The sequence below is a fragment of the Lepidochelys olivacea genome (assembly GCF_965140295.1).
Source record: "Lepidochelys olivacea isolate rLepOli2 genome assembly, chromosome: 6".
NCBI lineage: Eukaryota > Metazoa > Chordata > Testudines > Cheloniidae > Lepidochelys > Lepidochelys olivacea.
In genome coordinates, this window is record NC_140416.1 from 16645444 (window position 1) to 16671232 (window position 25789).

Consider the following 25789-nt stretch of genomic DNA (forward strand, 5'->3'; position numbering starts at 1 on the left):
AGTGATGGTCAACGTCAGGTAAGTTGGTCAAGTAAACCAGAGTGCCTATGAACAAATGCTGATGGGTCGGCAGGAGGTGGGGTGGGGACAGAGATTGGAGTGGAGAACAAAATGAATGCCCCTCTTCACCAGTTGCAAACAGAGATACAGCCATTTTAAAAACGCTGCTACTATGGTTAAGTCTCAAAAGTCAGTCCAGTCCAAGTTTAGTTTTCTTTTATAGGGGACAAAGATTCCAGACCTGACCCTCAGCTGGTGTACATCAGCCTAGCTCCACTGAATTCAGTGAAGCTATGTTGATTCACACCAGCAGATGATCTGGCTCTCCATCATGTACAAATATTTTCTGTTACGGTTATTTTGTGTGGCTTCATTGCAGAACTTTGCACCCTTCCAGGTGCAATTTAAAGTGAGTGACCTTGATAAATAAGCTAGTATGATGATTTTTTTAAAGATGTATGTAACCAAAGTAAATATTCAGGGGCAAACTAGAGTGATACTGTAAAATGACCACAAAAATATTTCTATAAATCTATTATCTTTATGCATGCACTCATGGGCTTGGGTAGTTTAGCATGAAATTTAATTTGCAGTATCTGTCTGATACTGGAGTGTTATGGTATTTGCTGCATTAGGGAATTACCCATTTCACAGCAAATCATGTTACAAAATGAGAGCGACATTATGGTACCCACCTGATTCACAGAAAGTATGGAGATCTATACATGAGAAGGCACAATACTGCTATATGCTGAGCATCTCCTGAAAGGTGCTCAGTACCCTTGACCACTACAGTAGTATCTGAAGGCCTCCTCACTCAGCTTAGAGTTCCACTGTGCCAGACAGCGTATACATGTGTGGAGTGAATGAGTTGCTGCCACTAAGAGCTAATGAAGTCAGTAAGAGTTCAGGCTGCTTGGCAACTCACAGGACATGCTCAGCACCTTGCAGGTTTCAAAGCCACCACTCTAGGGCCTGAAACCAGTTCCAGTGCTCCTATTCCTACACTGAAGCTCTTCTAAGATGAACTGAGAGTGGGATCAGGGTAGAGATCCCAGCTGCTGTTAAATGTGGCATTGTTCAATTTCTTTTTTAGTGCCATGCCTGGGTCTAGATTTAAGTGCCTCTCTGAGTTCAGGTGGCCTTGTTCTGAATTAAGTTCCTTAGTTATTCTCCAGCTGAACCCAGTACAGAATATTGTCCTATCTTGGGGGACTCAGTCTGAAATTCATCAGATGTTTGTGCTGGAAAAACAGGGTGACTTTGGGAAAAAAAAAGTATGTCCCCCAAAGGAAACAGGGTTTTCAATTTAGTGTGCTCCCAAAAGATCTCACAGTGATCTCACAAGCCCACAACTTTTTCTCTGCCTCCCCAAGCAAGAGAATCCCACAGGACCACTGGAGTCCTGGCTGGGCCTTTCCTCTGCCCTTTCTCAGCAATTGGCAGGTGGCTCATCCTCTCTTCTGGGGCTCAGAGGTCACAAGGACTAGTGTGTACATCCTGCTTTCCCAGTTCTCAGGCCGTATGAGATAAACTGCCTACTTGCGAGATTCCCACCTCTTATTCTGCCTCACAGGTCTGCTGCACAGAGCAGCTTTGTGCCTTTCTAGTACTATGTACAGATTACAGTGGATAAAGGCAGTTAACAGTGTGACAGACACTTGTACACAGTCTGTCACAGACACGGATGGGAAGCAAGAGGGGACCCAGTGGAAGAGATCCTACTGTGACCAGAGGGGACAGTAAGGGACATGTACAGGGGATGCCAAGCTGTATAGGGGTGCAGGTGTAAGAATTGGGGAAGACAGGAGCTTAGTGAGGGAAAACTGGTAGGGGCTTAGTGGTAGTACTTGATTTGGCTCTCCTCACCAGCTCCCCGCCCCCACTAGCAAGAGTATATGAGCGAGCAGACAATTCCTCCTCCGACAGGCATGGAAATTAAATCCCTGCCACAGACCACAACACGCGACAGAAGCTCTGCAAAGGATTTATGTTTACTGTCACTACGAGGTTAGGAAGACACAGCAGCAGGAACTACAGAATTTTGTGGAATTCTGCATACAAGCCACGGAAATCACGCACATCTTGTCATGTCACTCCTAGCTTCTGGCAGGATATGCTCTCGGTTGACCATTACAGAGAAAAAAGCATGGAAAAGATGTTTAACAGCTGTCCGTCACTTCACTGAACTGCTGTAATAGGCTACAAAACTTTGCCTCCTCACTGACACAGGGGATGAATAGTTGCCTATTGTTTAAGAATAGTAGAGCAAGAAAACTGCTTCCATTTTGCTTATTGCATTAATCTGCAATTTCAGAAGGAATTACTGGGTGTATTTTCATACGTGGTAGTTTTTTGATGGCAATTGTCACGAAAGCAGACTGTTCTCGTGATACTTTCACTGTGCTAGCTTAGCAAAAAATGGTAGTTTCCCTTTAAACAGCATTAGAACATGATTATTCCTGTCAAAAGGGGTGAAGGTTATTGTTTAACAAAAGCAAAACCCTCCGGAAAGTATCTCAATTCCATTTCACATTGCTCATGCTTACCAAACACTTTGGTCACACTTGCTGCTTTGAGGCCCATTAGGTCTGGCAACTGATCTATGATGATATCCCTGCTTGCTCTTATTTTGTGAACTCTTTCAATGCTTCGTCTCTGCCAGTCTGTCCAGTAGATGTAGTCCCCCAGCAAAGTAAACCCAAATATATGAGGAAGTTTATCTTCTAGTAGAGTTTTTCTCATTGTTCCATCAACATTTATTACCTGTGGGGCAGATAAGAGGAGAGGAAAAACCATTACTTCTAACAGAGTAGTTGTAGTTGAAACAAATCTGATCATACTTTGACTTGAAGGTGTTTTTGCCACTCCAGCAAGCCTATCTAGAGACCACCTCCCTCTGGAAACAAAAAACTCATGCTCTGTATGAATGTATTTAGGAAATGGTGTAACACAAATGAAGTGCTAGCATCTCTAGACAAAGAAGGAACAACACTTCTACCGCATAACATTTAAGGTGAGGAGGCAGCCATGCAGTATACGTCTGCTATGTTACCTATACACAGAGCTTGTCAGAAAATGGATTTCCATTCTGCAAACACTTTTGTGATTTCAAAAAAATGAACAAAAATTCATCCCAAATTGGGAAGAAAAGCCAAAATTCCATTATTTTTCTTAACTCAAATTCTGAAAAAAATTCATTTTGGGTCAATTGGAACGTTTTATTTAGATAAATTTGAATTGTTTCATTTTTATATATATATAAAGTAAATTTAAAAAAACAAAAGTAATTTCAAACTGAAAATTGAAACTTTCCATTCTGAAAGTATCCAAATGGGATGTTTCAACATTTTTGAATTTTTCCCCCATTTTTTTCTAAACAAAATCTCTCAGAAATGTACACAACTTGGTGAAAAATTCCAGTCTCACTGAAACGGCATTATTGGTCAGAAAATCATTGTGACAAACATTTTTTGACAAATCCCAATTTAAAAATAAAAAGTAAATGGATTTAGTTCAAAGAGCAAATTTCAGATTGACAAGCCTGAAAGTAGTCATTTTCCATTTACCCTCTGAACTGCCACAGTATAAGCAATGTAAATCCCATGAATGTCACTCCTGGTCTGAAGTAGCCACCCCCAGTGTAACTCATTCTTTATATCCATTCAGTGTGTATTCCATTATTTCATAGCTATGGAATCTTGCTTCAAAATGTAAGCTTTCACCGTGAAAATAATTGTTTCTAGCTCTTACGGTTGTGAAGATAATCTTCGAGATGTGAAATGAGTGTGAACCGATGAAGAATTGTCTTCCTAAAATGACAGGTTGAAATCAGAGGTGTGAGATGCCCAGGCACCCAACAATGAACATTTAAGTGTCAACACTTAACTATTTCACTGCTGAGTGTTTTCGCGCAAACCGCCAGTTATGATTAACGTGTTTGTCCATGTTTGCCAGATGGTTGTTGTAAAGGGTTGTTGGGGAAAGTAGGAGTTCTTGCGCGCACATACATACACTCACACTCCCAACAGCCCCAACCTAAAGCCACATTCACCTGCTCCACAAAATGGAAAAACAGAGGAAAATTTCAACCATCTCCTGTGTGATCAAACTGCCTCCTATACCTTCCCAGGAATCAAAAGCCCTAGCTATCCCTTTGTATGCAGTTGTCAAAGCCTCCAGTTTCCACCTCCTCCCCAATGATTATTATAATGTAGCTATACATTTTGTAAAATAATTCTCTTACCTTGAAAATTTAGTGTGTGGGTGGCATAAAATAAGCTTGGTGGTTGTAATATGAAACTAACACATGGAACACTGTCCTGGCTTCTATACATTTTCCAGTGCCATTCAATAAAAAGCCTCCATCATTAAATTTAAGTTGTTGCAAAATATCTAGTCTGCCAGAGAAACCACAGAAAACCTTGCCACAGAACTCAGGCCCAGCTTGCTGCAGAGTACAGAAGACCCTATATATGTGGCCATTCTACTGCCAATAGATGGTGGTAATGAGTACCTGTGAAACTGTGATCAAGAAGGGACAGAGTCATTATCCATACCCTGGGCCATTCAGTTTCTTTTATTTTCAGTATTTCTGAGCTCTACCTAGGTAACTACATGGTCCGTATCACAGTAGCATTTGAGCACCACACAATCATTAGATTTTATTCTCAAGAACACCCCTGTGTGGGAGGAAACTATCCCCATTTTACAGGTGGGGAGATGAGACATGGCGTAGATTAAGTGATTTGCCCTAGGTTACACAGGAAGGCTGTGGTTGAGCTAGAAGTTTAACTCAGGTCTGCTGAGTCCCAGTCTGGTGCCTTATTCACTTGACTATCTTTCCTATACCAGATGGTCCTTTATCTTCTTAAAGTTATTCTATACAGAAGCTCCTTTTTACTATTATTTGGAGATTCTTTCAGCACTAGGATACTAAAATTGTAAAGCATGTGGAGGTAACCATTCTTCGTTTAATGATGCTTCCATTTTCTTGTGACTCAAAGAAAGATTGCCAAGGTAGATTCAAAACGATTCACTATAATCATTTGGCATCCATAACATGCTAACACCCATTGTTGTTCCATTAAATGCCTGCTTATATATTGGAGAGCCACAAGGCACCCATAAATTCTATAAGAAGTTTCAATGTAGACAGCCTGAAAACAATTAGATGACTAGCTTGAATGCTGTGTGAATACAGCGTAGACACACGCAGACAAGCTTGTGACAGGTTGACTCACAACTGTCAGGCTCCCATTAAGTTAGAACCTTGAAATTTAGTGTACTCATTCTTGATGGGATTCTGAATATAGGGGGAAAGCTCTCCGATTTAAAACTTGACATTTCTGTCACAGCTCTGCAAAAGACATCCACAAATTTACAAATGTTATATGCATTTCTTTCATGGCGAAGATATGTTGGGCATGAGGCTTCCAGTTTGGAGATATGAAGGTGTCCTCTGGTCACCAGTTCCAGTTAATGGATTGTAACCAAGAACATTCTTAAAGGCTAGGAAATGCATGGTCTCATCCAGCCAAAGGGTAGAGAACTGACAACTACTGTCCATATATCTGTACCATATATAGAAATCCTGCTATAATGCATTGACTCCACCTTGCAGATTATGGTAGGATTTAAGCATTTTTTAAGACTGTATGTGAATTTTAAGGCTACCTAGCAGCTAACATTAACTTAAATATAGTGCAGTGTGTATTTACTGCTTACTGTATTAAATAGTAAGGCAAAGCAATAGACTCCTAAAATCTGTCACACAACCCTAAATGTGTAGCACCAACAGGAAATCCCAGTGTTCTGCTGAAAAATTAATAGCATAAGCTCTACATAAGGGAGCCAATTATTGCCCATCTCGTCTTTCTGTTTTCTTGAAACAGGTAAGAATTTAAACACTTTTTGAAATTACATTTTTAAAAGCAGAAAGGGAAAAGTGTAGAAAAAACAGGAAGCGCAGACAAGTGGTGCACAGGTATCGTTTTGAAGCATGGAGCTAATCCACTTGTGAGACACCCTGGAGCTATGCAAGAGAGGTAAATCAATGGACTCCTTTCAGATGAAAGTCTCCTGCTTGAGACAGCTAAAAATAACTACAATTTCTTAAACCAGGAAGTTTTGTATTAACCATAACTTCCCAGCTACATGAGGTAGCAGAGATTTAAGATTAATGTCTTTATTTGGTTAAGCTAAATACTGAACATTTCTTTAAAAAAAACAACCAAAAAACAACACACACCAACGTTGATGTCTGCAGTTTAAAGCCAAATGGTTCTGCAATTATCTCCATTACATCATGTTCAGGCAAACCTCAAATACTCATTTATTTAAATGAGCATCCATCCCACAGGCAATACTCTGGGCCAAATGCCTTGGGTTCAAAAGTTCACTGTGCATACTCAGGTGCTGAAGCCAAGCTGGATGCCATATTAAGTAAACGAGATACAAATTCTCTTTACAAACAGTACAGTACAGTAGAAGGACTTTCAAACTAGCATATCTCAAAACACTTTACAAAGATGAATGGCAAAATATCATTTAAGTACTGAAGTTGGCTAGAACGCACTAGGCGAGGACTGGACACAGCAGGGAGGGAAAATATATGTATTTTTATATTCACATACATGTCTACATAGTCGTAACTTACAAAGCCACCATTAAAATTAGAGAAAGAAAACCTGGTAGGCAATCAAGTTCCTCCCTGCTACAATATGCAATACATGACACATAATGGAGTGGAGCTTAGAATTGTGATGTTGGTCGGACTGCAACAAGGAATAAGTCTTATACCAGGACTAGAATGGAAATGGAGAAAGTTCTTTCTTCTCTGCATCATAACTTCTGCAAAATCATCAACAGAAGAAACAATCCAGGCAGACTGCCAAGTGAATCCAAGCAGCCTTCATTTGGAAGCAGGAGATTATTTTGGCTTTGAGGCGTTGTCTACTTGGTGGGCAATATGACTGGTTTCAAACCAGTACAGCCCTAATGGAGACAGCTGATCCATGTCAATAGGTGGGGGGGTGGGGGTGAACAAGCAGTTTGGCCTCCTCTGCTTGATTTTTGAGCCAGTTGTACTCACTGAGGTTCTAAATTTATTTGGCAGAACTTACTGGTAGTTGGATTCTAGCCCTTCATAGCTGGTAAAGTCCAGCATGGAGATATCAGGTCCTTTGCCGATTAGACCCATGCTCAAGAAATCACATCTCGATCCTGACAGTCTCACCAACTATTTCCCAGCCTCCAATCTTCTTTTCTTGCATGAGATTATTGAGAAGATTGTGAACAGGGCTGAACTGCTGGGGCTAGCTGGCTGAGGCTAAACCCAGGGAAGACTAAGGTTTGCAATGTAGGGGTTTTTCTGGGGCTGCTTCCAGATGCTCAGGTAGTAGCTGTGGTAAATTCCATCCGCTCCTGACAATGAGTGTACAAACTTTTATCTTGATGTATTTCTTGCTACAGTGACCCAGGCCTTTATCACATCAAGAACAGACTACTGCAATGTGCTCTATATGGGGTTACATCCTAAATCTATGTGGAATATGAGGTGCTGATTTCAAGTGTATCAGGATGACATGGGAAGGGAGGTCATCTCAGGAAACCAGCTCCCACATTATTTCAGCTCTTTATAAGATAAAATCAACACCCTAACTTCCCCAAAAACTTATCTATAATACTCATACGGCCCCCATTCCTTTTATATCTGAGCATCTTACAGTCTTTGATGTGGTTATCCTCACAATACCCCACCAAGGGAGAGCTGTACTATCACCTCTGAGGCATAGAAAGATTAAGTGACAAGAAGATTTTGGAGCAGCAGAGAATTGAACCCAGGTCTCTTATATGCCAGAGTAGTGCCCTAAACACTAGACCATTCTTCCGTTATTGGTAGCTAGTGCAGATCTCAGATTATTGATGGTGTCATGTTCTCTGTGTGTATTCCTCTGTTTCATATAGCTACATATATAGTATCTGTGCTGAGGAAGGCCACAGAAACAAGACTAATTAAATGTTGCAGCTAGTCTCCTAAAATAGGGTTACCATATTTGAACATTCAAAAAAGAGGACACTCCACCGGGGAGGGTGGGGATTTGCTTGCACCCCCCCCCGCCCCTGGCCCCGTCCCAACTCCACCCCTTCCCCAAAGTCCCTGCCCCAACTCCGCCCCTCCCTGCCCCATTGGACCCCTTCCCAAATCCCCACCCTGGCCCCGCCTCCTCCCAAGTGCGCCGCGTTTCCCCTCCTCCCCCCTCCCTCCCAGCCGCACGAAACAGTTGTTTGGTGGCGCAAGCGCTGGCATAGAAAGGGGGGGGAAAGCAGGCACTCTCTTTCTTGAATGATCAACTCTTCTTTGGGGAAAAATAAAAATGGCAAAATCCCAGACATTTTTAGATATTTAAAAATTCCTCCCGGATGGCAATTTAAGAACCAAAAAGCCGGACACGTGCAGGAAAATATGGACGTATGGTAACCCTACCTAAAATAATATGACTCCCCCTTTGAGTATGTTGATGCCATGTATTATCTCATGAAATCTGCCATCCTCCACCTCTACTAGCCTCTTCGCAGACATACCATCTCCTCTGTGGCAACTAACTGAAACAGTGGGATGTCAAATTAGTTAATCCTCAGAGAGGCCAGATGTCAAGTGGCCAGGAATACATTCATACTAACAGTTGTATAGCTTGTAAAAGCCCTCCATAAAAGGTTTAGATTTACACACTAGTTTGCAGATTGTGAGTGAAGGGGAACTCCTGAGATTTATTCATATTTTTATGGGAAAATTTCCTTAGCTACAAGAAGGAAATAGTTCAGTAACCAGTTCTCTGACAGGTTTAAGTATCTTTCACTGATCAAAGAGATATTCACCACTACGGAAGCATAATCTTAGTCTAGTCCAGATGGTGCAGGTGGCTCTCCTGGTAGCAAAGCTAATAATCAGATATAAGAAACAAGCATCAAATCACAGGTCTGTATCAGCAAGTGCAAGACAATAGCATAAAAAGGCTGGCTCAATGCATAAGTTCAGATCTAGCATTTCTATTTCCCAATGAGTTTTTGCTCTGCACCAACAGCATGGCAAGACTGGGTGTGGCCCAAAAAAGTCAAAGAAATTTGGCCACAGTCAAAGAATAAACCCATGATCCCAAAATCCTGCTGTACTTTTTGTTGCCATGTCAGGCCACATGACCACCTCTACCATACATACATATTAAAAGCCTGATTATTTTGAAGACTTGAATGGCAAAGCTTTTAATAATGAAGGGTCATCAAGCACAGATAAAATCCATCCTGGGTGGCATAAAACTATCAGACATCAAAATGTTTTAATAAACCAAGTTATACAGAAAGCACAATAAGCTGTGATTTTGTTTAGATGCTGCTGTTTCAATGTATGCTAAATGATTAAACAAATATTCCCAAATATAACATTCAAAAGCTCTAGGCTCTTTGAACAAGATTAAAGTAAAACAATGCAATTAAATTCTACGTATCAGTGTGATTCATGCAGTCCAATTACATTTCAGGTGCATCTGTGAAGAACCAAATATTCTGCATATATAGCGTGTCTGTTGACATAACAACAAAGAAAAAGACAGAGCACTTGCCCCTATATTTAATTCATTAAGCTGAAACCAATTCATTGATTTGCCACAGACAAAGCTTAGACAACTAGAAACAAATACTTAGCAAGGCAGAATCACTAGCATTACAAAAAGGGCAATGGGCTGGCTTAGGTAGCCTAAAGGCCTGGCACGCAGGGGATCCTAGTTCAGGCTCTGAGTTCTCTGAGGTTAGGACTGGCTCCTGGAGGGTAAGAGCTCAGCCCTTTGTAGGAGACAGTAATCTGGATCACTTTGAGAAATTCTCTACAGGGGCCCTGGGGAGACATTGGAGAGGCAAATTCCAGAGGGTCAACACCCTGCCCCCAAAAGAGAAGAGAGGCAGCTGTGAGCAGGCTATCCTACATTCTATATTCAGCCCAGTTCAGGTCTTTCCAGCAGCTGAAATAGGGCCACCTTTCATCAGTGCTTCAGGATAAAAGCAGATTCCTTTTTTCTTTCTGGAAGGGCTTACTGCCAGGTATGTATTGACAGAAGCTGTTATGGAGAAAACAGAATAAATTAAAACAAAAACAAAACAAAAAAACAGTACCAGAACCATCTACCAACACTGAAAAAATACATCTCTGACCACTACCCACCTAAACAGTCTACTTGAGTCTGTTTGGCTGTCGGTATCAAGTGGAGTACCCCGGGGTCAGTCCGGTTTTGTTCAATATCTTCATTAATGATCTGGAGGATGGTGTGGATTGCACCCTCAGCAAGTCTGCAGGTGACACTAAACTGGGAGGAGAGGTAGATGCACTGGAGGGTAGGGACAGGATACAGAAGGACCTAGACAAATTAGAGGATTGGGCCAAAAGAAAACTGATGAGCTTCAACAAAGACAAGTGCAGAGTCCTGCACTCAGGAAGGAAGAATCCCATGCACCGCTACAGACTAGGGACCGAATGGCTAGGCAGCAGTTCTGCAGAAAAGGACCTAGGGGTTACAGTGGACGAGAAGCTGGATATAAGTCAACAGTGTGCCCTTGTTGCCAAGAAGGCTAAAGACATTTTGGGTGTATAAGTAGGGGCATTGCCAGCAGATCGAGGGACGTGATTGTTCCCCTCTATTCGACATTGGTGAGGCCTCATCTGGAGTACTGTGTCCAGTTTTGGGCCCCACACTACAAGAAGGATGTGGAAAAATTGGAAAGAGTCCAGCGGAGGGCAACAAAAATGATTAGGGGACTGGAACACATGACTTATGAGGAGAGACGGGGGATGTTTAGTCTACGGAAGAGAAGAATAAGGGGGAATTTGATAGTTGTTTTCAACTACCTGAAAGGGGGTTCCAAAGAGGATGAATCTAGACTGTTCTCAGTGATAGCAGATGACAGAACAAGGAGTAATGGTCTCAAGTTGCAGTGGGGGAGGTTTAGGTTGGATATTAGGAAAAACTTTTTCATTAGGAGGGTGGTGAAGGACTGGAATGGGTTACCTAGGGAGGTGATGGAATCTCCTTCCTTTGAGGTTTTTAAGGTCAGGCTTGACAACGCCCTGGCTTGGATGATTTAGTTGGGGATACGTCCTGCTTTGAGCAGGGGGTTGGACTATGATGACCTCCTGAGGTCCCTTCCAACCCTGATATTCTATGATTCTTAGCAATCTGCTGGCTCAAATGGTTGGAGAGAATTGGGAATTTAGAGAGCAGCTCTTCATTGTTGAGTTAACTTCTTGAGCATACAAATGCTTGTAAAAAAGGCCATCTTGTGACGATTTCAGTGCACCTTGACAACAGCCAGTCCATCTGGTAAAAATAAACTAACTTTTTTCTTTCTTTCACATAACTTATGCATTAGCGCTGTCTGCCAGCCAGCATACACAACTGTGATCATTCATATTTATTATTCTAACTTTCACAGATGATTCTAATTCTCCAAACTTTTATTAACAAACAAACCCAGCCATCAGCACCTATTTTATTTGAGAAAGATCTGCAAAGAAAAGCACACACAGAACACTTAGGATTAATCTATGAAACACAACTGGAGTGAAAGTCTCTTGTACAGGAGGTAACACATCTGCAGAACATAGTGATGATTGATACTCCCTCAGTACTGGAAATAAGTTGAGAATGTTTAGTGATACATCAGATCCTCTTCTGTGGAAGGCCTTCCCCACTTCTAACTTCACAACAGATCATCCTATCATGCTGATTCACTCCAACAAGACAACATACTCGTCTACAGCTGCATATCTGACCTGGGTAAGCTGTCATCCTGTGCAAAAAGCTACTTCTTGTGGCAGTGCTGGATACAAAAATTCTGAAACAGAGAGGATTCTTGGTGTGTTTACCTGCATGTCATCACCCAATGTTCACTTCCGAATTGAGAGCTGTTTCATGGCAGGACTCCAGGAATACACTGTAATGGGTTGGATCACAGAAACCCCCTAGGGGCTGCCACCTGATGTGCCACATCTACTTCTGCCCCTGCTTTCCCTGCCAGCCTGGGACTCCAGCACCCTGCCTTGCTGAGCCAGACACGCCAGTCTGCTCCAACACAGACCCAGGGTCTGAACCATGTGCCCTAAAGCTGCAGACCTAACTGAAAGCAGCTTAAGAAATGTTCCTGTCTTTAACACTAAGATACCCAACTCCCAATGTGGTCCAAACCCCAAATAAATCTGTTTTACCCTGTACAGAGCTTATACAGGGTAAACTCAAATTGTTCGTACTCTATAACACTGATAGAGAAGTATGCACAGCTGTTTGTTCCCCCCCACACACCCGGTATTAATACATACTCTGGGTTAATTAATAAGTAAAAAGTGATTTTATTAAATACAGAAAGTAGGATTTAAGTGGTTCCGAGTAGTAACAGACAGAACAAAGTGAATTACCAAGCGAAATAAAAACAAAACAAGCAAGTCTATGCCTAATACGGTAAGAAAGTGATTACAGATGAAATTCACCCTCATAGATGTTCCAGTAAGCTTCTTTTACAGACTAGTCTCCTTCTAGTCTGGGTCCAGCAATCACTCACACCTCTTGTAGTTACTGTCCTTTGTCCCAGTTTCTTTCAGGTAACCTTTGGGGTGGAGAGGCTTTCTCTTGAGCCAGCTGAAGATAAAATGGAGGGGTCTCCCTGGGGTATAAATAGACTTTTTCTTGTGGGTGGACACCTCTCCCTCCCCCTGTGTAGAATGCTAGCTACAAGATGGAGTTTTGGAGACACATGGGCAAGTCACATGTCCAAGCATGACTCAGGTAGCAGCCATGGTTCACATGCTACCTTGAACATCCTCAAGTAGATTTATGTGGATTGGAGCCTTCCAAGATCCATTGTTCATTATGTGTTTCTTGATTGGGCACTTAACTTGCACATTCCTTTCTCAAGAAGCTGATCAAATGCTTTACTAAGGCTACTTAGAAATCAAGCAAGTACACAGCTGATATTCATAACTTCGAACACAGAAATGATACATGCATACAAATAGGAGGAATAGATTCAGTAGATCATAACCTTTACAGAGATATGTTACACGTGCTCAGCACTTTCTGAAACTAGGCCCCATCAAAGGGGTCACAAGCTGGGCACCTGAAAATTAAGATAACAAAAGCTACATTTTTTGCTATAAAAATCTGTTTGCAATCCCACAAAAGTTAGTTTAAGTTCTAAGATTTGTTCAGATTAACTCAGCCTCCACTATCTGATAAATATACAATCTAACTTTAATATCAAGCAAAATACCATAGGATCTTTCTGATGATTAACTCTCAGTACAGCATCAGCTGCTGGGAGAGGCTCACAACATGCACCTGTGAGATTCACGGGGAAAACCGCATATTAAATCAACAGCGAAGACAGAGGGGAGCACAGTGGAGCTTCCAACAAGGAAAATATGTGGGACTCCCTACTGACACTTTTAAAACATGTGCTAAAGCAGCAATGTGCCAAAATAGTTTGGATAATCAGTTTTCCTTGAATTTCAGTATCAGATTCCACTATTAAAGAAAGGGACCAAAATGATGCAGCTTGAAAAAAAAACATATCACTGCAACCCTCTGAGTGTAATGTAAAAGCTCTGCATTAAAGCAAGGATAACCTGAACTGCACAGATTAAATGCTGTCATTTAAATACAAGAACTATCCCTCTCTGGGACACTGCTCTATTGGCATAGATAAACCAACAGATTAGCAAGATTACAAAACATGCTTTTTTTTTTTTTTAAATTAAAGTAGTACTGTATCATTTAATGGGACAAGATGGTCATAGGAAAGTAAGGGAAGAAAGAATGTGATGGAGAGAATTTTCTTAACAGCATTTTTTTCAAATATAAGGATAAGTTTAAAAGAACTGAACAAACATAAGCTCCAGCTGACTTTGGAATCTACCACTACTGGAGTCCTAGTCAATTAAACATAATTACAAACTGGACACTTCAAAGCCGTGTGTTCAGAACTCACTGACTCCAGAACAATTTATTCCTCAATCTGCTTCTTTTCATATTATTTAAAATCTTAAATTACAAATGGAAACAGGCCATTTTGCTAGTTTATAGCACTGGGTTTGTTTTTTTTTAAAGAATTCCAAATGTACTAGGACTGCATATTACATTTTGAAAAATCTAGTCATACGAAGTATAAAGTGATTTCCTGTTTTTCTGGTTGCTTTTGCAATTGAAATAACCTTACGTAGAATGCATTTTGATCAGTTGTTATTTTCCCTCAGAATATAAATTACATTAAGATACATACTTAAATATCTTTTGTACCCATTTTAGCACCATCTGAAATAGATGCTTGTATACAATGTAACTCCTTATCCAGAATTGTCATAACATCGTGTCATCAAAATGATTACACCTGACTTTTTCCTTGGACCTTACAAACTCTTGGTAGTCCTAGAGAGAATACTGGGTTTCCAAATTAGCTTTTAAAAACAAAACCAACCACAAAACAAACAACAAGCACTAACAAAGGCGGAACAATAGGTAATTTCTCTTTTGTTGGAAAGGCTGCACTGACATGATTATGATCTTGAACCTATCTTACGTTCTATAAATCTAATCTAGGAACAGCTAATGTTCTCCATATGAAGCACTGTTACATCAGCCTGACATTTCCAGAACTTTGTTCTGCTTACAGGATATCAAAGTATTAAGGGTGCAACCGGTCAATTCTGAAACTTCTTTCCTGTCTAGTATAACCGCAACAGGACTGACTGCTTCATTCTTTAAAGGGAAAAGAAGTTCTACACAAACTGATTTAAAAACAAAACAAAACAACATATTGCAACTCATCTCTGGACAATATAAGCCATATATGGAGGATGAACTCAATCCTCCCTTTTGTTTGGTCTTAAATTAAATGTTGTATGAATAAGCAGTAAGTGGAAAATGTGCTGCTATTTAAATATAATTTATTCTTAATTTCAATTATTCCCAAGCCACCAATGGAACATGTAAGGATATACAACCAAATAACTTAGTTTCCATTCTTTACAAAAACAATAATGGATGAAAGGCTGCCAAAGCTCTTCCCGTATATATATTTCCAACTTTCTGAAGCTCTTAAAACTTAACTAACACCTTGGTAAAGAGGTAGAATTTCAATTTGTTACAACAATGTTAAAAAAACTAAAACACAAAGTCCCTATATTTCTTCACTCTCCTCTTCCTCGCCTCCTAAAAACTGTTTCAAAGTATTAGGGGAAAAATATTGTCCTTACTTTTTTTGAACTTTAACAGCATCTGCCAGTCCCGTGGAAATACCATATCCTTTAAAATTCATCATATATGTAATCCAAATGTTACAGCAGGAGTAGCAAATTTATAAAAATATATCAATAATATTTTTAGAAGGTTGAAAACAACAAAATAAAATAAAATGATCAGAATTACAAAAAAGGTTTTTAAGTCCAAGGATAAAACCAGAGATAGAAAGAACCCATTAAGTCTCATCTACTCCATCTTCCTGCCCATATTGGATTACTCTCTATAGTACCTTCTTAAGTGCTTTGTCCAATCCGGTTTGAAATCTCTTCCAGGATGGGGTTCCCACTGCCTCCCCAGGGGTTTGGGAATTTCATAGGAAAATGTATCATTCATTTTTGTAATCTCATCCTGGTACATCTAGCTGTAGCCCCTTAAGTTGCTATGTTCTATTTATACAGCAAGAATTACGACACACAAAGTCATGAATCCCTGCCTTGAGACCTTACACTTCAAGGACCTGATTTTATAAATGTATGGGATTCCCACTGGAAGTCAAAAGGAGTTAGGAGCACAGAATGTTTATAGGAATAGGCCCAACCATAGATTAGCTTAGTCTAAGTACCACTCTAAATAAATTGTCTCCATTCTTGGTGTTTACACCTCTAAATTTTGCAGATGCTTTTATGTCCCCAGTTAGTAATTGCTTAGACAAGCTATATTTACCTTCCTCATAAGTGAATCCAAACAGCCCTCCTTAAGCGAATAAATATCCATATTAGAAGGGGAGAGGAAATATCCTATAGGCAGGTTTGTTTCTGAGAAGTTAGAACCATGTGTCTTCCCTCTTTCACTAAAATTTGCTTTCCCCCCTCCTCAATTTCTAAGCAGGGAAGATGAGTAAGTAACTTTCCCTGGAAAAGCCAAAATTACTGGGTGCAGAGGGATCATTGTAGTAACAGACACGAAAGATTAAATTTGCATGTGTGCTCAAAAAAGAAAAGCCTCAAACATCCATGCACCTTTGTGCTCTCTGGCCCCAATTTAGTATATTGCCCAGTTCAGAAAAGCACGTAAGCTTAACTTTTCATGTGCTTAAGCACTTTGCTGAATTGAGGCCACGTAAGGGCAGCACAAATTACACCACACATTGCTTTGGCAGATCCACTGTGACAGGCATTTCCACATCATCATCTCCACCACATATGGTCAGTGTTGAACCTAAAACTTTGACCACACAAGTTTTGACACTTTATGCTCTTATTTACAAGGTACGTTACTCTGGATGATCAGTAAAAGGGGGCTTCCTAGCTGCTTCTGTACCAGACATAATGCGCACTATCACAGTAGAAGTGAGATTCATCATCAAGTGAAACTGCAATATACAAACAGCTTCTCTAAAACGTAATATATTCTCTTTGAAAACATAGTATTTATTTTAACACCATGGGCCACATTCCCTGCTGTGCCCGGTCTCTGTTGGATGCTTTGGGGGTGGTACGTGCATGCACACACCATCAAGCAGGATGGATAAAAAAAATCAATGATTTCTAAAAATAAAAATAAAAAAAAATCCAATTTTTTAAAATTTAAATAGGATTTTTTTGATAAAATGATTTTTGAGGAAAACACATCTCTAAAGATAGTTTTAATTAAGATACATTATATCTCCTCATAGAACAGGGATTATAAATTCTAATTCTATAGTATGAGACAATATATTCATGTAATCTTTAAGAAAAGTTTTGTAAATGAGTTCCAATAGTTCATGGATTAGGGACCCAATCTTATGGGGTTCCAGAGACTTCTGTATAGATTATTTAGGTCACTCTTTATATCTACCCAGTGGGACTCAGGAAGCAGGAAAGCTTGTTTTTCTTTTCCAGATTATGAACAAACAGGAAAATGAAGGTGAAGATGACTGAGTTAGCTGCAGAAGCCAATATTTTAAGTTTCTCATGTTGATCTGGATAACACAGTAGATTTAATTTTTGTTTTTTAAATATTTCATTTAACTATTTCACTTAAAAACAATTTTAACAGAAACAAACTGATTTTAAAAAAACTTGAATGTTTAACTAAATTCAAAATTCATATGCTTGTTTTCTTAAAATATTATACATTTGCTGTTGAAGAAAAATATCCAGAATACATAATGTTGTTGTTTTAGTTAAATAAAACAATTTAAAAGGTCTGTCTAGTGATATTCTCCTCCTACTACAGCATGGCAAGAAAATCCTCCAAATATTAATGATTAACCTGTTGACTGGAGATAGTTCACCTCCCAATGACTTCATAAATATATGCTTCAATTACCTTTGTTAAATGAAATAACCAAACAATCATTCATTTTCTGATATAGCTGTAAAACTAATCTGAAAAGTTTTCGAAATAAATCACTGTTTAAAACTGTATACTGTGTGCCTTCTAAAAATGAAACCTATATCTATCTCAGAGTTGTAAAGAATATGTATTAAGGTTATAACAACCAACAAGAATGCACGTTTATGTAGAAATCCATGATTAAATTGAGTCTTCCTGACTAGTGATTTAAATCATGATTTAAATCAAATCTACCCTGCCATCAAGGAACTAATTGTGACGCCTTGAGCCCCAAGCTGGCTCTGTGCTGGCCTTCATAGTTTAGAGCAGTCTTGGGGCTCCCCTAAGACTTCAGCAGCTGGGAACAGCCATCAAGGGCCTACCCTCTAGCTGAGAAAAGCTGGAGACAGCACTCCGGCCACACAATCCCAGTCAGGTCCCTGTGTCAGGCAGATAATGTAGGAGTGGCTATGCCAGCTCAGGACTCCCTCACACTGGTGGTGGTTTCAACTAGGGAGATCTGGCCAGTTTCTGGCCCCTTTGCATGCTCAGAGCAGTGAAAAAGGTCAGGGTCACTAGAACATTCTGACTCTATATTTTCCCCAGAAGCCATGTATCTAACTAATATTTATAGCAAATCTGAGGTTAATTAAGCTATTCCCTCAATGCAAGACAAGGCATAAGTCCCTTTGTTTACGTGCAACATGCCACAACGTAAGTGAAATGTACCAGGCTTTTTTTTTTTTTTTTTAAAGTGTGAAATGTGTCTCATTCACAGTGCAGCCAGAGAGCTGTGGAGCCTAGAAATACCCTGGTCAGGAAAGAGATACATATCTTCGCCCAAGAGAGGTGATAGCTGTGGAACAGAAGCCTAAGAGTGGGTACCCTTCCTGTACTCCAGAGGGAAAACACAAGTGCAGTTGCCATGAACTGTGACACAGTTTATATTTAATTTACTATTAATTGCTGTTGCCCATATGTACTTAACAAGCTATGGTTCTATGATGCTCTGAAATATACTTACACTATTAAAAGCCAATACACAATTTTCTGACCAATGAAACCCACAGACTCCTTTTATCTCCAAATAAAGCTAACATCTATGCCCATCCACGTGCAGCAGAAAAAAGTTTGATAAAACAGATGAGCCTTTCAGGATTCTCTGAAAGGCAACTGACTAGGTTCTCTCTGGACCCACTTCTGTTGGTGAGAGAGAAAAGCTTTCAAGCTTATAATGTGCGGTGTACCTCATCCAGTGCACTAAATGCCCCATTAACAACTAAGTCGGTGAAACCAATCACTACACTCTTGAATGAGCTCACCGTGAAAAACGATAAACCACACTTTTCACAAAACAATCACTCTGTATCTGAGGTCTCCATCCTCATTCAAAACCTGCACAACACCTTCAGAAGATGAGCCTGGGAGCTTCAATGCATAACTTTACTAGACACTAAAAATCCTGGACTGAATAGACACACTGGATTTATGTCTTATTACAACAATCTATAATCCATTAACAAGCCCCCCACCCAGTCCCTCCCCGCCATGACAGAAGTCGTGCTAAAGGGTCACTTCACCATGAATGGTCCGTTGAAAAGTGTGTTAACTACTTATGCTAAACAATCTGTTACGACTTGTATTGAGAATGCCACAGCTAAATACATTTCTCAGACCTGAAGAAGGGCTCTGTGTAAGGTCAAAAGCTTGTCTCTCTCACCAACAGAAGTTGGTCCAATAAAAGATATTGCCTCGTCCACCTAGTCTCTCTGGGGCTACATCTACACTACAACCTGGATCGATGCTCTGAGATCGATCCACCGGCGGTCAATTTAGCAGGTCTTGTGAAGAGCCCACCAAATCGACAGCAGATCACTCTCCAGTCGACCCCTGTACTCTACCCCAACGAGAAGAGTAAGGTAAGTCAATGGGAGTTTCTCCTGTTGACCCCCTGCAGTGTAGACCCCCGTGGTAACTTAACCGACGGTACGTCGACTCCGGCTACCTTATTCAAGTAGCTGGAGTTGCGTAGCGTAAGTCGACTTACCGTGGTAGTGTAGACATAGCTAAAACCTTGGGACCAACATTGAAACAACAACACTGCATAAGTTCTCTTTTGGAAACAAATTCCTGAGCCAAAGGCTCTCCACTGAGAACCTGTATTTCCATACGTCTAAAACTAGGGACTTTGCGATGGTACACAGCGAGAGGGGCAGTTTCTCAGGTGGGCAGAATTCAAACCATATCTGTCACAGTTAAAAGTAACAATGAACGGTATATGCAAGTGTATCCAACCCATAAACCAATGATTAGAGGAGTTCACATCTATTTGATGGACATCCCTGAATACTGCATTCTCCATTTGGATCTCAGAATTAGCTGGACCATGTAAAATTCAATAAGTAGCAAGCATCCTACTTTGGAATGACAGACTAATACGGCTACCACTCTGAAACATGTATTTGATCAGGTTTATGTGTAATATTTGGCCGAGCATTATATGGAAAATATTTGCATACGGCCCACAAACAGGGGAGGAGTTGTCAGAAGCACGTAATTGCTAGAACCTCACACTTTTAATCAAAACATGTACCTTTTGGGTGACTTTTCCTCTCAGCACATGTAAGATTAACAAGCATATCCAGCATCCAAATTCCATAGCGATGAGCACAATACAGATAGATGAGACCTTCAGCAAATTAGCCATAGTTCAGTTCAGCCACGGTTTTGAGGCAAGGCTGCTACTAGCCTCTCAACTACATTGTGCCACACATCTGCTGATCTGAGATCATAATGGAGGCCTCGGACCTTCAGAGAGCAATCAAGTATCCATCCGCTGGAAACTTAAATTAACTCTTAAATACTTTGAGCAAGGTTGGTCTTGTGGTTAAAACATTAGACCAGGACTCAGGCAATAGTTCTGCCATACACTCCCTGTGGGACCTTTGGCAAGTCATGAATTTCTTCAAGCCTCAGTTCCCCATCTGCAAAATAAGGATAGTAAGTCCTTTCTCCCACCCTTTATTGGTCTTGTCTATTCAGTTTGCAAGCTTCATATCACAGGAAGTGGGTGGGTAATGAGCCAGGACTTTCTCAGGAACAGTGAAGGACATAAGGGAAGGAGTCTGTCCACAGCACGTAACGCTGGATGTCACAGAGGCTCTTTCCTTCGGGGACAGTAGGAGTGATTTTAAACTAAAAAAAAAACAACAAACCAACTATTAAGGGTATATTTTTAATAATAAAATACATTAATAATTTAATAACTCTAGGCAATAGTTGACGGCTGCCCCTGAGGGTCAATAGTTAATTAGAAATAAAAAATTATGAAGCTTATGCTTTCTTAGTCCTGTGTAAGAGCCCAGAATTGCTCCATATTTACATGAAATCCAGAAGAGCTTAAAAAGAGGAAAATGCTGACTAGAAACAGACATAAAGGAGATAAAATACAATAAAGTGAATCTGCCTCAGTGACAGAAGTTAGCCACTGGGGTAACTGCAAAGCTATGCAATAAATAAGTATGAAGTGCATGGTCAAAGTATCTCACCTGCACTCTGCCCACTAATCTCTCACGCCTGAGATTACTGACACACCAACACTCCAGAAGTAGCTTCAAACCACTACACAAAAAATCTGCCAGAGTGACTTTTCCCTCTTTCACCCATAAAGGTGGAAGTCTCTCTTCCTGCAAGAGCTCCCCTGGCCTGGGACCCAGAATAGGTAATACTGAGGCCTGCCCCATTGACAAGTTTAAGATCCAATCTCTTATGACCCAGTAGGAGCAGAAATCGGGGCTTTATACACTGAAGAAGGTGAGAATCACATCTTTTCAAATGGATATACAGCATTCACTTCTAGCCCTGGAAGGTCCAGCCTAAAACCAGGACATGATTTTATTAGAACTATTTCATTTCATTTATAAAATGCTCTTCGTGAGTCGCCCTCTGTCAGAACAGCCACCCAGCCCTTCTAGTGGAGTGCAACACCACTCTTCCCAGCAGCAACTCCCACAGTGTCTCTGCTGGGAGACCATCCTCACCAGGGGAGCATCCCTCACTCCTCCCAGCCCCTCTCACTAGTCCTCTGAATCCAGCTCTCCTGTTTGGAGACATCCTGGAGTAAGCCCCTTCACTGCTCCTCTGCCTCCGACTCTTGGTGATGGCTCTCCAGCTTAGAGCCAAGCAGGCACCCCCTCCTGCTGCTGCTCTCCTGCTTTCAGCCCTCCGGTCCTGGATCTCTAGCTTAGGGAGGTCACCCAGCAAACTCCTTTTGCTGCTCCCCTGCCTTCAGCCTTCCCCCAGGAAACACCTTCTGGCTCTGGAAGCTCTCTTCTGCCAATCTCCGCTTCCAGGGTCTCTCTTCCCTCTAGGACCCAAGTGCCCTCTTTTAAGCCTAACGGGAGTGAGCTGACAAGTCACTGGCCCTGCCTCTTAAAAGGCCAGTATCACCCTGCAAAAATGTCACACCCACACCCACCCATACCCAGACTTTATTGGCACTTATTTGCGGTAACTGGCACAACTCACACCAACACTCAAAAGTAACTGTGGCCATTCCAAACTCATGCCCACAGAGCCCATACCACATCATGTGTATTTTTTCTATAGATAAAAAAATGGAGTACTCAATATTGGCGAGAAGTTTTTTACGACTTCCTTGAATAATGCAGATTAACATAGATACGAAGTTAACCTTTTCCAGAAAAAAATGGAGATGAAGGAGCTGTTTGCTAATCAGTGGTGACACCACAGCACAGAATCATAGAAATGTAGGACTGGAAGAGACCTTGAGAGGTCATCTAGTCCAGTCCCCTGCACTCATGGAAGGACTAAGTATTATCTAGACCATCCCTGACAGGTATTTGTCTAACCTGCTCTTAAAAACCTCCAGTGATGGAGATTCCACAACCTCCCTAGACAATTTATTCCAGTGCTTAACTACCCTGACAGGAAGATTTTCCTAATGTCCAATCTAAACTGCCCTTGCTGCAATTTAAGCCCAATGCTTCTTGTCCTTTGCTCTTAGGTTAACAAGAACAATTTTTTCCCCTCCTTCTTATAACAACCTTTTGTGTATTTGAAAACTGTTATCATGTTCTCCCCATTCCTGTCTTCTCTTCTCTAGACTAAACAAACCCAGTTTTTTCAATCTTCCCTCATAGTTCATATTTTCTACCCCTTTAATCATTTTTGTTGATCTTCTCTGGACTTTCTCCAATTTGTCCACATCTTTCCTGAAATGTGGCACCCAGAACTGGACACTCGGATTGAAGCCTAATCAGCATGGAGTAGAGTGGAAGAATTACTTCTCATGTCTTGGTTACAAACACTCCTGCTAATACATTCCAGAAAGATGTTTGCCCTTTTTTGTTTTTGCGCAACAGTATTACACTGTTGACTCATATTTAGCTTGTGATCCCCAGATCCCTTTCCACAGTACTCCTTCCTAGACAGTCATTTCCCATTTTGTATGTGTGCAATTGATTGATCCTTCCTTCCTTATTCTATTTATTTGTATCAGCTGAAACTCCACCTATATAATGTAATAGAAAGCATTAGTGAGAAGGGAAACTTAAGCAGAAATAAAGATTTTAAAGTTACAAACAGCACTGGAAATGATCATGCTTGCAATGTGCCTTCCATCTCGTGACCTACCCTATTTCAGGAGAGGGATAATCTCCATATTAGATTCTTCTCTGCCTTTGGGTTGAACTCAAGCATGGTGTCAGCTTAGCATCAGCTGCACCCACTTTCAAAAGACTGTTTTCTATCTTGGCAAAAGGTCAGATCTAGTGATTTAGTAGGTCTTTCCCATTTCTCTTTACTGTGATCCTATTAATACCCCATCAGAGAATTTACACTCTTATGAACATGGCTCCCACTGAAAAATGATGGAGAATTCTAATAATCAACTAAAACTAAAACAGGATTGAATATCACATTTCTAGTTCATAAGACATATTTAAAAGGTGCCTAATGAAGAGTGTTGAGGGTGAGGAGTGGGAGAACTAGAAGAAGGCACTAATATTGCAGCATGTTTAAGACTGTAGGGGTACTGTGTTCAAGAAACATATTTTTAGAGTGTAAGCTCTTTGCTGGCAGGGACAGCTCTTCATAATATGTTTGTACAACACTGAGCATGACATAACTAGTTGTGACTTTTAGGCATTCCTGCAATATAAATGTTTAAGATCAACAACAGCAGCATTGTCATCTAACTTTGTGTGACACAAGCCATCTGCTTAACTTTTCTGGAGGATGCATAAAAGTATGCACCCTTAATGCAACAAAATAATTAATAAATAACAACAACAACTCCTCCTCACATTACAAGCCCACCACTCCATGTCCTGATAGAAAATTTACAAATTAAACAGAAACACATGTTTAAGTTTTATTTAAATCTGCTACATTTTAGGACTACAGAGAAAACACATGCACGCACACACCCCAATAAGTTTTCTTTGTAATATTGTAAAACACCATAGGAAATACCCGGACTAAGCATTTTTTTTTTAAAAAGTGTAGGATCATTGAAGAGGTGGGTTACTTTTGAACAAAGATATGCAACTCTAAGTAGGCATCTATAGTTCAAACAAAATGTAGTCTAAAAAAAGACAAATTTGTCCAGTATATATTACAGATGTTTTAACCTTGTGAAAATAGTCAAAATTCACACTTTCAAATTTATAGGCTATAACAAGGAAATAAATCATAAGGCCATTTTTAACTCATACTCTTTCACTGGCCTAATGCATTATATTAGGAATTTACATTTCATTAAAAATGACAGCTTTTAGCAACATTTCATAAAAATCCCTAGTGATTTTTAATGGCAAGTCTATTTTGTAAAGTTATTGAACTCTTCCATCTTTTCCTGTAAGATGAACATTATAATTTAAGTCATTTATACTATATTAAAAACTATTAAAAAAACATGCAGGAGAGCTAGATGGCTCAGGGGATTGGTTGTGGGATATTAGGTGTTTCACCTATACCTTATTTTGTTCAGATCCAGCCAAGGGCGGGGCAGTGCCCATGTTAATGCATGTCCTGTGAGAAATGAGTTGATGGTCTCAGTACAATAAATGGAACACTTGATTTAAAAGGGAGTGAGCAGCTGATACGCTGCTCTCAGAGAATGATCCTCTACATTGGAATTTGTCCCCATCTTGGTCCAAAAGATTTAACAGCCTTCTGGTACACTGAAGTGCTCACCTACGCATTTCGGAAGGCTCTGGGATAATGAATGGGTTTTATTTTGGGATTACTTTTATTTGTCTCATTGCAGTTTATGTACATGGCCAGTTCTGTAATATCTGAAAGATTTTAAATTTGGCCTGAAAATCAAGCAAATGCTGTTTCTGTAAAGCACCTAAGTATTAAAATAAATAACTGAAGAAAAAATACTTTTATTCCAGTATCCCCTCCAACCAAGACAACAAAAGGAATGGGAATACAATGGTGCTAATTCTTATTTTTGTTGCTTCCTCTAGATATTAAAAATATTAGAATTCAGATGTAGTTTTGGTACAATCTATGACTTTTCTATTGAGGGGACAGAAGCCACACACTGCAACGTTCAGCTATTAACATGTTTCCTGGTATATATTAAGGGCAACACCACTGAAGCCAGTGGAGATAGATAAGTGTCAGGGAGAGGAACACCAAGCCCATTTTCGAGTGAACTTGTAGAATTTGGCCTCCACATATTTTAAGAAACTAAACCAGAGGTAATTGTTTAGGCTGATAAGTTACCTGCGATAACTGGAGCGGTTGGATGCGTGGCTAATGGTGCAACTATATTAACAGTTTGGTAGCACTACCAGTTATTTTATAGATATGGAAAGCAAGGAAATGAAAGATATGAAGGGATTTGCCATTATCGTATAGTGAGTCAATATGAAAGTCCATATCTCCTGGATCCCAGGCCCCTTCCCTCTAACAACTGGACAATGCTGCCCACTTTACCATTCACATAAAAAATGGTAAAATACTACTTCGGTAGATTGATATTTAAGCACAGTATACAATAACAATAGTAGTTTGATTATTTTTGTGAACACGTATATTACAGTCTGAATACAATCCTGTACTGTTGGATAGTGCAATCACATAGAATCTGAGGCTGATGTTACACTTCTGTTTTGTTTTTTTTCCTTGATAATGACAGGTTTCAGAGTAGCAGCCGT

The 25789-nt window shown here is 40.2% G+C and overlaps 1 protein-coding gene across 2 annotated transcripts in view; it reads right to left on the bottom strand.

The window, feature by feature from the left end:
- Window positions 1–25789, bottom strand: part of LRP5 (LDL receptor related protein 5) — a 248179-nt gene that overhangs the window by 54368 nt on the left and 168022 nt on the right. For both annotated transcript variants that reach the window (XM_084630413.1, XM_084630412.1), the window contains exon 8: window positions 2550–2766. In XM_084630413.1, the coding sequence (XP_084486539.1) occupies window positions 2550–2766 (217 nt within the window). The remainder of the gene's footprint in view (window positions 1–2549; window positions 2767–25789) is intronic.